At 35.7% G+C, this 12,879-nt stretch overlaps 1 protein-coding gene across 1 annotated transcript in view; it reads left to right on the forward strand.

Moving 5' to 3' along the window:
• Window positions 1-12,879, forward strand: part of LOC150021354 (ephrin type-A receptor 6) — a 917,557-nt gene that overhangs the window by 506,520 nt on the left and 398,158 nt on the right. Inside the window, exon 6 of the mRNA XM_090276016.1 lies at window positions 4,844-4,968. Within this exon, the coding sequence (XP_090132142.1) occupies window positions 4,844-4,968 (125 nt within the window). The remainder of the gene's footprint in view (window positions 1-4,843; window positions 4,969-12,879) is intronic.

Below are 12,879 nucleotides of genomic sequence, written 5' to 3' on the forward strand. Positions count from 1 at the left end.
ATATGTTTTGCAAGGATTATATTAATTGACCTACAGTGCTAAATAATTATGAAGCAAAATGTAATACACAGGTAATATGGCTTTATGACATTGTACCTTAAACTGAAAATTAACCATAAGATTGTATACATATAAAAAGGACATTTTCAAAAACTGTAATGAATTAATATACTTAAATCAACTTATAATGTATATGATTCACTTGAGAACCTTAATTTTTCCATAAAGCACTATTTAATACAGTATTACAGTATAACTGAAACACATTAATGCAATTTCCAATGCAGATAAATATATTAACAGTAGTTTTATTTGTCATGAATGTGGCTCAATTAAATAGTGAATTATTTGAGCACTTTTTTGTATTTACCACACTATCCATTTTTATTTCAGCTTATATCACAAACTTCTGTTTCTTAGCAATTTTTATAATTATTGCTCATATTTAAGAACATATTTTAGCCCAACAATAATGCTTTCATTAAACATCTAGAAAGAGTTTTAAATATAGTTTCTAAAGTACACATTTCCTTAGCAGAACCAAACTTATTCACACACATTTAAAAAATATTTTATCTTTCTGATACAAAGACTACATTCAGAGGTAAAACACCAAACTAATACTTGAGGTTTTTTTTAGAAATCTAATGAACAACTGAACTAACAAGCAAAATAGAGACAGACTCATAGACAACGAGCAGGATAATAGCTAAGGGGATTGTAGCGGGGGAGGATAGGAGATGGAAGGATTGATAAAAAAGGAAAAAGGACTCACGTACATGAACAACAGTGTGGTGATTATTGGAGGGGAGGGAGTACAAGGGGAGTAAATGATAATGAAAAAAATATACAATAAAAGAACAAATATATAGATAAATTTAAAGTATATTAATCATAATCATAGAGAACTTTTTTCAAATCCTATTTTCACCCATGATTGGTACATTTGAATGGATTTGTGAAATGAATTAGATATCATGAGACTTCCAGCCAAGATGGAGGCCCAGATACACACTCTTCAACTCCCTCCACAACTAAGAAGGAATACAACTATCTCAAAATTAGAGATAACCAGAAGTTCCAGAAAACTGAGCTTCATGAAAGTCCAACAAACAAAGATATAAACAAATACTCATCCTGACAGGTAAGAGGGGCAGAGCCAGGGCAGAGAGGAAGCAGTGTGACAGTGGCAGCTGTGGCACCAGTGGTGGCAGTGACAGGCCAGTGGAAAGTGTAGTCACACATTTTAAAACATGGGGAGGGACACCTGTGGAGCACTCCCAGCACCATATCAGACGATGCAGCTCATGGGTCCAGCACCAGAGAAAATAAAGCCTCATTGCTTCTGACTGTGCAAACCAATAGGGGTAGAGGCAGCAGAGGAAGAAACTGTCAGTCTCTCAGAAGAGCCTGCTTGTTTAAAGGGCCCCCACAGTCCTAGAATGTCTGCAGATTCATCCACTCTGGTAACGATGGCCAGGGCAACAGCTAGAGGGCGCTAGTCCTATATGGGAAGTGGGAGAAGTACCTGGAAAAGAGACAAGTGCTGAGCAAGTGGCATTGTTCCCACTCAGACTCCTCCCCTACATACAGTGCCACAACATGGTGAAACAGGTCACCCTGTACTGATGAATACCTAAGGCTTTATCCCCCTTACAATGTAACAGGTGTGACAGCCTACCTAAGACACAGAGGCAAACAAACACGGGAGCCTGTCAAGATGAAAAGACAGAGAAGTATGGCCCCAAAGAGGGAACGAATCAAGGTTCCAGTGTGAGAACTAAGTGACAAGGAGATAGCCAACCTAATATATGAGGAGACTGCCAACCTAACAGACACAGAGTTCAAACCTCTGGTGATAAAGATGCTCACAGACTTGACAGGTATGGCAAACAGAAGGGAAGAAGTGAAGGCTATGCAACATGAAACAAAGAAAAATCCACACAAAACCAATGGTGAAGGGAAGGAAACCTGGGTTCAAATCAATGATTTGGAACATAAGGAACAAAAAACGTCAACCAATACAGAATGAGGAAATAAGAATTGAAAAAAATGAGGAGAGATTTAGGAACCTTTGGAACAACTTTAAACATGCCAACATCTGAATCATAGGGGTGACAGAAGGAGAAGAGGAAGAACAAGAAATTGAAAGCTCATGTGAAAAAATAATAAATGAAAACTTCCCAAATTTGTTGAAGGGAAGTAGACATACAAGTCCAGGAAGCACAGAGATTCCCAAAGAAGTTAGACCCAAAGAGGACCACACCAAGAAACATAATTAAAGTTCCAAAGGCTAAAGATAAAGACATAGAAATCCAGGAAGCACAGACAGTTCCAAACAAGCTAGACCCAAAGAAGACCACACCTAGACACATCATAATGAAAGGCCAAAGGTTAAAGATAAAGAGAGAATCTTAAAAGCAGCAAGAAAAAAGCAGAGAGTTACCTACAAAGGGGTGCATATAAGACTCTCAGCTGATTTCTCAAAAGAAACTTTACAGGCAAGAAGGGACTGATAAGAAGTATTCAATGTGATGAAAAGCAAGGATCTACAACTGAGATTACTCTATCCAGCAAAGCTATCATTTAGAATGAAAGGGCAGATAAAGTGCTTCTCAGACAAGGTAAAGCTAACGAGGTTCATCACCATCAAGCCATTATTATATGAAATGTTAAAGGGACTTATTTAAGAAAAAGAAGATTGAAACTATGAACATTAAAATGACAACAAACTCACAACTATCAACAACTGAATCTAAGAAATAAAAAAAAAAAAAAACCAACTAAGCAAATCAGAATAGGAACAGAATCATAGGTATGGGGATCATTTGAAGGGTTATCAACTGGGAGGGGAGAAATGGGGAACTGGTGCAGGGATTAAGAAGCATAATTGTTTGGTACAAAATAGACAGGGGGAAGTTAAGGACAATATAGGAAAGCGTGAAGCCAAAGAACATATACGTATGACCCATGGACATGAACTAAGAGAGGTGAGATTGCTGGAGGGAAGGGGGTGACTGAGCAGAGGGGAGCAAAGGGAAAAGAAATTGGGACAACTGTAACAACATAATAAAATATACTTTAAAAAAGATATTATGAGTTCATAAATGACATTTCTAATTTGAGTTTATGACCATAGGATTTTTACATATTTTATTGAATAGACATCTGTATTTCCTTTTTCCCTAGGGGGAAAGAAAAAAACTAGTTCTCAATAGCACCAAATAATTATCCATTTACTTTATTCCTTAATATATGCACACAGGTTCAGAATTACAATATTAACACTACCATTAACAACACCCTTGCTAAAAACAACTTAATAATTTTTTCAATTTTTTATCTTTAAAACATATTCCATTGAGATGCATGTTAAGTTACTGTGCTTTAAAATCACCTTAATTAGTTCCTCTTGGAGTCTATATCTCCAACTCAATACATAGGTTTTTTTCTTTTCATTTTTCTTCTAATTTTTTGATATTGCTTTTTTAAATGTTAATTTGTTTTCTACTATTTCAAAATATTTACAGGATTCCAAAATAACTCTTCAAGGGAAGGTATATTCTGAGATGTTAAACTTTTAACCCTCTAGTGTCCATCCTATTTACTCTCATTCCCTAGGTGAAACCATTGTTATTTTTTATTTGTAAGTTTCTTCTTATATTATATTTTATACACTTTTCTCCACCTTAGTTTTTCACTTCTAAATATATCCTGAAATAATGCCATGTAGTATTTATAAATGGTCACAATTTCTTTTTACAACATCATAATTCTCTGGTGAATGCAGCACAGTTTTTCAACCAGTCTCATATTGGTGGACATTTAAATTATTTCCAGTTACTATGAACAATTCTCAGTGAGTAGTAATGTAAATATGTCACTTGGTATTTATGCAATGTATTTGGGATAAAATCCAAAAAGCCATAATGTAAATGAACATATAATTTACCTTAAATTGTTTAATTTCTCTTTATAAGAGCTGTAGCATTTTTCATTCCCACCAACAATGCATTCAAGTCCTTTACCACCACAGCCTTTGCCTCAGACAGCCTTGTGTCAGATTTTTGGACTTTCTGCAGGTCTGATAGATGAGAAATGGTATCCCAGTGTATTGAATTTATATTACTTTTTTACGAGTTTTAACAACTATGACAAAAACTACTGTTTTCAAAATTTAGAAAACAACATGAAAAATATTTTGTTGCAGAAATAAATTTACAATATATATATTTTAGGTAAATTTTGGAAGTTTAACACAAGATTACTTTAGGCTAAAATTGTACTGTTAAAACAATCTTATATAGGGGGAAAATGATTCTGAAAATGAACTTCAGAAGTCAAATATTTCAATTTTTTTAAAATGCAACAGAAACCATGCAAAAGAAATAATACATACATTGATAAGCAATAAATTACTACAGTTCAGAAGTTTGTGATATACACTTTTATAAAGTACTAAGACTTTATACAGTCCTAGGTCTTGAAGAGAAAGAAAAGTGTATAAATGATAGTGTAATTTTAGAGGATTTTGCTATAGAAGATTTAGATTTAATAAAATATAGGAGCCACATGTATCATACTTTATGTCAAAACCGAAGCCAGTTAAATAAAAGTATCCCCCTCTAACAAAAAGCAAAGATGATGAGTTCTGGCCCTTATTCTTGGACTAACGAAAATTTCCTAAGTTCCCTAGCAGTATTTCTAAATATAATTTAATACTTGACTTAGATTGAATAGAGTGTGTGCTAAGGCTACCTTTTTTGGAAGACAAAATATTAAAGAAGGGATTATGGAATCTGATTCTTGCCAATTAATTATTAGTTATTTTCTTTCATTTCAGCACCTTCCCTGATAGGTATGGTGAGGAAGGACTGGGCATCCCAAAATAGCATTGCCCTATCATGGCAAGCACCTGCTTTTTCCAATGGAGCCATACTGGACTACGAGATCAAGTACTATGAGAAAGTAGGTCTTATTTGGAGCTTCCTAAAAAGTTACATATACATATATATGAATATATGTATATACTGAGCATGTTATTATACTATATTATCTTACCTTAAAATCTGTGATTTGACTTAACCACATACCTACTATGTCTTTGAGTACTCTCTAATTTACTAATATGCATATAATTTCTTAATTAATTTGTTTTATGTCAGATTAAAGTGGAAGATACAAGATGTTTATCTCTGTCATCACTTGCTCTAGGAGTTTTACAATATACTAAGAAGTAGTAACTTCTGCAACTTACAGTTTTGTTGACATAACATTGTTTTTAAATTCACTTAGGAAGAAATGGTAAAATGAAATTACTAAAACCTGAAAAGAGTTTGTGTAGGTCATATGCTTTGCCAATGAATTAAAAGTTACAGTCTACTATAATTTGGAAAGGATGATTTAATGAATAAATACAAATAGCTGATCATTTAAAAATTTTCTTTACATTTGTGTCAGCTGTTTTATTTACAAGAAGCTAGCAAGATAAATTTGGTTAATAAATCAACTGCTAACCTTATTTTCCATTTTTGTCATTTAAAACTTTTCTTAATTACTATATTTCCATGAATTATATATTTACTTTCCTTTATTGTTTTCACAGTCTTTATGCTCCTCTCCATTACTTGTTACCATTGTGATAGTGTTGCTACAGATATTATAGAAGACCACATAGTCATATTTGATAGTCCTATTGTGCTAATACTATTCTAGAATATTGATAAAGGAAACATTAAATTTAAAAATTATATGTAATAATTACATATAATATTTAATTATATACTACAACAAAAAAAGAACTTGCATTTCTGTAACTTACTAGAAGCAAAGAAATATCATAAATAAATTAAGGTCCTCTCTGAAGAAATATAGGAGCAAGAAAAGAAACAAATACTTTTCTATTCTATTGCTTCTGAGCAAATGTAAGTTTGAAAAAGGGAGTAATTCAGAAGTATGCTGTATCCACTTTGACACTAGTAATTTCAGCAGTATGTAGTCAATGAAAACTGTGATTACCATTAATCCATGTGGACAAATTCATAGTTTAAGACAGGAGGAGTTTACTGGCTTTAAATCTGATTATAGATTCTGCACATTAGCCAGACCAGAATGTGTTCAGAAGTCTTGTTACTATCTTTTCAAATGTTACTACTACCTGTATCATGCTATCACAATAATATATATATATGTATATATATATATATATATATATATTCTGTTTTCTAATTTAATAAACCTTTTGTGTTCACAAATTATGATTATTTAAAAAGCAATTCACACATACAAATAAACAACTTTTAGAAGATGAAAATTGTTCTCTGTGTTTTATAAAGGTTGTATTTCCTACACAACAATTCATTCTTATTTTACAGTCATTTCTACATCATGTTTGAATATGAAGATAATTTGCAATATTTCCAAAAAAGGACAAATTATACAGATTCCATAGAAAGGGAACCACATTCATCCAATCAAAATTTTAGAAATCAGTAAGATCTGAAAGATGGTAATTGACATAATATTCATGTTTTAATTAAGGAATAAATAATATTTTGAGAAAGTTTATTTTGTAAGAAAATGTCAATGATCTAGTGCTAATGGATTAAACATGGAGTTGGAGGTCAAAGATTTATAATTCATGTTTTGACACTGACTCTTGTTATGTTTATGGCCAAGAAAAAGTAAGTTAGTATCCCTATGTCTCAGACTTTACATTTACAGAATGGAAATGAAGATACCTACCCTTCTAATATGTTGTAAGAGTTAGTTATAAACAGACCTAAAGATAAAAAGCACACAAAATCAGTATTAAATATTATTTAAGTGAGCATTGAGGAAATGTTAGTCGTCGTCGGCAGCCGTCTGTCTCGAGAGACGATGGTGTAGCTTCTTAAGAGTCTATCTGCACCGCCAAGAATGGCTGTGCAGTCCGACTCGGGAGTGACATGGTATCTGTCTCCTCCCGTGTTGAATCGACATCTTGTGATGACGCTGAAGCTACAGAGCCTGGGCAGGGTAATATGGAGGGTCTGCTGTTGCCCATGCAGCAGACCCCCCCTCTCTTCGCAGCTGAAGGGTCCAAGGGAAAGACGGAGTCGATACAGCTTGGCTTCAGGTGCGCCGCAGGAGTTGCCGATGTTGACTACAACGTCAAACCGCCTTAGGGACTCCGGCTCCGGATTTTCTGTCAGGGTTTACTCCCTTAGCCTTTCCCCTGAAGAGGTATGCCGCAAGGCAGCGGAGGTTTTTTGGAGTCAGAGTTTTCCTTCTCTGATGTACCCTGACTGGAAGATCGAACCAGCGACACTTAGCTCGCAGGCCAACGCTCAATCCACTGAGCTAAACCAGCCAGGGCAGGAAATGTTAGTATATATTATAATATAAAATCAGAGCACGATCACATGGGAATTGTGTAAAAACTTTTAAAAAGGATTATCTTTCTATACATTAATACATACTGTATAGAAAACCAATCAAAGATGTTGCATATAAACCTTTCAGAGAGAGCATAAATGATTGACAGCATTAAAACTCTTCCCAACTGTGACTTCAACTTCTAACTATATATTATACATATCAGCATTTATAACATGGTTTCTCCTTCCAAGAAAATATTTTTATAAAGCTTATAATTAGGGAAAATTACAATGGCACTCTAATTTTCTTCTTTCTTAGGAACCTGAATATTGTTCAATAAATAAAGCAGAGAGTTTATTCTTGTATTATTATTTATTATTGTATTATTTTCCATATGAACAATTGTAAACCTGCTTTTGCCACACCATGTATATGCAAATGATCCCATCTTTGGAACACAAATATTCCTCCATATATATATATGTATTTGTGTATGATTATATGAGTATAAAGAATTCTAGAATGGAATAGAGTGTACATGCTCTTTAAAGTGTTGCTTATTTGGGTAGAGCAAGTAAGCAGGATGAAGGTGGCGTGAGAAAGATAGAGGTAACAATATAGATAAATATGAATAAATGGATTAAGGGGTGGTTATGAAATAGCTTTGATAGTTGGCTTAGATGGAGTTGTCCAAAAACAGACCTTGAAACATGAATTTACATGAAAGTGATTAAGAAAACTCCCAGGAGAACTGGTAAGAGAATGCAGGCAGCAGGACTGAGAAGAAAGATGCCAGTCAAACTCAGAGTGATTAAGGGGAGCTTTGGAATCTAAATTACATCTAAGTTCATACTATGGGAACAAAGAAGCTGAGCTTCCATACTCTAATTCCAATCAATCACTGGTGATGGGCCTTAATGAAGATGTACAATACATGTGGTATGGGAAAAAAAATCATAGGCACTTCCAGTTCTCTGTAGTGGCTTCAGTAGCCCAAATATAGGTCTTTAAGGAAGGTGGCAGTTAACAAACATGATTAAGTATAGGTGATCCAAGAGGATCTGGTGGCCCACCAACTATCAGCAAGGTACCTCAGTGTTCAGAGAACTATGAGAGAATCTTAATACTCAGCTCATTATAATATTCACATTCTACTCAGTTTTTAATATTGGTGCCTCAGTCTTTAAATAACATTTTTTAAACCTTCTATTTCCTTTTATTCAAAGTTATACTGGACTATTAATTCATAAGTAATCCACAAAAAATCAATATTTACACTATTCTCAGGAATTTATGCTATTTAATTAAGTTCTTATTGTGTTAAGAGCTTCTGTAAATCTGGAAATAAGTTAATTGTTTAGAATATGAATTGTCTATAAATTTGAGAGGTCAAACAACATGTTATTGTAACTAGTGACTTTTGCTCAGAGAATACATAATATTAGAAAAAAACACTGGCCTGGGTTTTCAAAAATTTAAGTTTGGCTCAAAGCTTAACTTTTTTAGTCCTGTTTTCTCATCAATACACTAAAGGTCCAGAAAGAAACTCTTATAGTTCTGGCTATTTCCAAATGCTAGTATGTTTCTGTTCGTACAGTCATATAGATAAAAGTAAGTTATCCCATCTCTCAAATAGCTTTATATTTTCATTTAAGTCTATTGAAATTAAATACATAAACACACATATTTTTAAAATAATTTACCACAGAGAACAATGTTCTTCATATCATAGTTATATATAAAAGATAAGATCCTGCTGTCATGTTCTTCTCTGTGTGTGTGTATATGGTGTTGTGTGTGTGTGTGTGTGTATGTGTGTATGGTGTGTTAAGAGTGATTAGAGAAAAAAAATACATTGCTTTCGGTCATAAGTATTATAATTAGATATTCTCCATTCAGTTATTTATACTCCCTCAATTCTTAGATGCTTTTCTCTTTTCATACTCAAAAAGTGTTTCATTTTTTAAAACTCAAATGAATATAGTTTGAATATGAAAGGGACTAAAATAACAAGGAAAGCCAAGATTAAGTTACCAAAAAACTCTCTATTTTATATTTATGTACTAACTATGCTTTTCTCCAAAAGCAGAGCCTCCTTGTAATGAGGGTACTGTTTTAAAAACTGAAAATAATTTAAGTGATACAAACAAACTTTACTTAACAAGGAAAGGTGATCCACCTCATGAAATAGTCTCCTTTTGGAGAACTGTGAAATGGGGCAGAAGGAAGGTCACTTTTATAGGATCCACAATAAAAAACAAGGGAGAGAAAAACAGAAAATATCATTTTGACTAGGGCCACATAGTAAACTTTGTTCAGGGTGAGGAGGGACAGGAATGTCTGGAGTCCAGAGCTGGCGTGGCATTAGGGGATTGGCTGACTGAATATAATGTGGTTTTGATCAAGTAGAGAGCATTTACAGGGACATGAAAGTTATCTAAGTTTTGGTTCGCTAACATGGCACCCAGGTAGGAGGGGCCTAGAAAGTTATTTTAACAGAACTAAGACATCTGCTCTCAACACTTCAGTCTCCACCTTCTAAATGTTGCAAATCCTATTACAGTTACAAAATATCAAATATTCCACTGAGTATCAAACATAGTCTTCCCTTATTTCTACTCTTCACTGCTCTTTACCCTTTTTGTTCACATTCTTAATATTTGTTCTCTTTTTTTTCCTCTGCCCATGGCACTCTTTCTCTTGCTTCTTTGTTCTTTTATTATATTTATCAAAATAGCCTTAATTAGAATCATTTATTTGTGTATCTGACACCTTCACAATTTTGTGACCCCTGAAAAATGGAGATCATTTTGTGTTGCCTTTGTCAGCCAACCTGTGTTCAGTGTCTAACACAGCTCTTTGTTTTCAAGCAAATTCTAGAGAAATTAGTTGAGTCCTCTTTTCGTTAAGAACTCATTCACATGAAATTGACAAAAGTCACCAGCCACTGTGAAGTTCCCTCTAGAAATTAAAAAAAGAAAGAAAACCTCCAGGATTTCCTATTTCTTCCTGTTCATAGGAAAGGTACTACAGAGCTATCCATCAGCTCGGAGAATGTTGTGTTAATAACTAGAATGTAAGCTCATGAGGACAGGGAATTTTTTTTGTCCACTTTCATTTCCCCAAGTGCTCTGAAAGACACATATCCAATAATTCATTGACAATAGTTGGCCAATTATACATGAGGTACTTTTTAAAGTAGTTCACATTGATTAATTTGATCCTAATAACACTTTGAGATAAATACTATTATTCTTCCTTTTTTTTTATTTTTTGAGTTTTTTATTGTTGTTCTTTTACAGTTGTTCCAGGTTTTCCCCATTGATCTCCCCAGCCCTACTCAGCAGCCCCAACTCCGCTCCTACAGTCAATCCCCACCCTATTGTCCATATCCATGGGTCATTTGAGGAAAGTAAGGAAATCAAGTAACTTTGCCAAAATCACACAGCCAGTAAGTGCTTGCTAACACTGGCCTTGGTACTTATATCACAATTGGACTTCTCAGAAAAGTCAGTGCTTTCTGCTGATGCTGATTTTCTAGGTTCCCTGAGGCCAAACACTTCATTAGTCTCTAATGCCCACTTTGCATCTGTAAAATGTCAGCAATAAAACATACCTGTCTCACCAGTGTGTTGTACGCTCCACTAAATTACCAACTGGTAGCTCGTTTTGAAACATGAATCCCTCATAACACTTCATTATTCTTATATCCACTATTTAAAGACACTGTGACTGGTAAAGCCTCTTCCTTAAAGTTCTCTTGTTAATCCTCATCACAGTCAGCATTTTTTACACTTTGTTCAAGAAAACTCATCATGAGAAAGGAAGCATTCTTATATCCAGATGGTCAATAATTATCTATACAAAATATTGAATTAATGTAACTTCCTCTTGTTTCAGCTAGTTCACTGATTATAGAATAAGGTAGCTATGAGTTTTATATAAAAATATATAATTTCATGTCATGAGAACAGTGGGTTGTTAAAAAAAAGATGAGATTCATGGGAAGCTTTTCATTATGGGAAATATTTTCATCACTCGGATATGATTTGAAGTAGCTTCTTCTGAGGGAAGGTGGAATTCACATACTTCTCAATATCAAGCATTGCACAGTAAGTCTTTCTTCCTTTGCTCCTGTCATTCTACTTTTTCAAAGTAGTTTTTCATCAGATAACAATTTAATGATATCACTAATTTTTCTAAAGGTATATGATCAGTAAATCTGCAACTTTACTTGATTAAAAATACATGACACAGTTATCGTAGAAATAATCAACTGACAAAATAAAAAACATCTCTGCTTATAAAATGGTCAATATAAAGTCCTCATTTTCTTTTGTTGTACAGTGGTCGCTCATTATCTTAGGGAGATTGATTTCAGGGACCTCTCAGATCCTAATCAAAACCCTTGGATGCTGAAACCCCTCAGGGCACATCAGAGAAGGAAAACTCTGATTCCAAAAAACCTCCGCTGCCTTGCGGCATACCTCTTCAGGGGAAAGGCTAAGGAGAAGGGAAACTCTGACTCCAAACCTCCGCTGCCTTGCGGCATACCTCCTCAGGGGAAAGGCTAAGGGAGTAAACCCCGACAGAAAATCCGGAGCCGGAGTCCCTAAGGCGGTTTGACGTTGCAGTCAACACCGGCAACTCCTGCGGCGCACCTGAAGCCAAGCTGTATTGACTCTGTCTTTCCCCTTGGATCCTTCAGCTGCGAAGAGAGGGGGGGTCTGCTGCATGGGCAACAGCTGGCCCTCCATATCACCCTGCCCAGGCTTTGTAGCTTCACTGGAGAGGACACTCCAGCGTCATCGCAAGATGTTGACTCAACACGGGAGGAGACAATTACCGGTTATAAGCTCATCCGATTGGCGAAGGAAACGAGCGCCAGGGGTCTCCTCTGACGGTGGGAGAGGTCATCGCACCTCACTGGACAGCTACCACCCGCCTCAAGCTGGGCAGCCCCCCAGCCAATTAGGTGCCGTCTCGCCATGGCTCACCTGCCCCACTGGGTGCGTGGGGATCAGAGAGGCGTCTCTTGAAAAGTGGGCCACAAAACACTCGCACCAGGCAATTCCAAGCAAACAAGAAAGAAGCCTCCAGCTCTTCGCCTCGCTAGCTGGAACATCAGGACCATGTGTCCCGGACTTACTGCAGACCTTCCGTGGATCAATGGTGCCAGGAAAACCGCCGTCATCGACAGGGAACTGGCACGACTAAACATCGACATTGCGGCTCTACAGGAGACCCGGTTGGCCGACAACAGAACTATCAGAGAAACCAACTACACCTTCTACTGGCAAGGGAAGTCTCCGGACCAACCAAAACAGCACGATGTTGGGTTCGCTGTGAAGAACACGCTTGTTAACTCCATAGAGCCACCCACAGGAGGCACAGAGAGATTACTTACCCTCCGATTGTCAACAACTTTCGGCCCAGTCAGCATTCTTAGCGCGTATGCCCCAACCCTCTGCGCCACCACTGAAGAGAAAGAACAGTTCTACCATGCACTGGACGAAGCGT

The sequence above is a fragment of the Furipterus horrens genome, unplaced genomic scaffold (assembly GCF_987537825.1).
Source record: "Furipterus horrens unplaced genomic scaffold, mFurHor1.1.pri manual_scaffold_1, whole genome shotgun sequence".
Taxonomy (NCBI): domain Eukaryota; kingdom Metazoa; phylum Chordata; class Mammalia; order Chiroptera; family Furipteridae; genus Furipterus; species Furipterus horrens.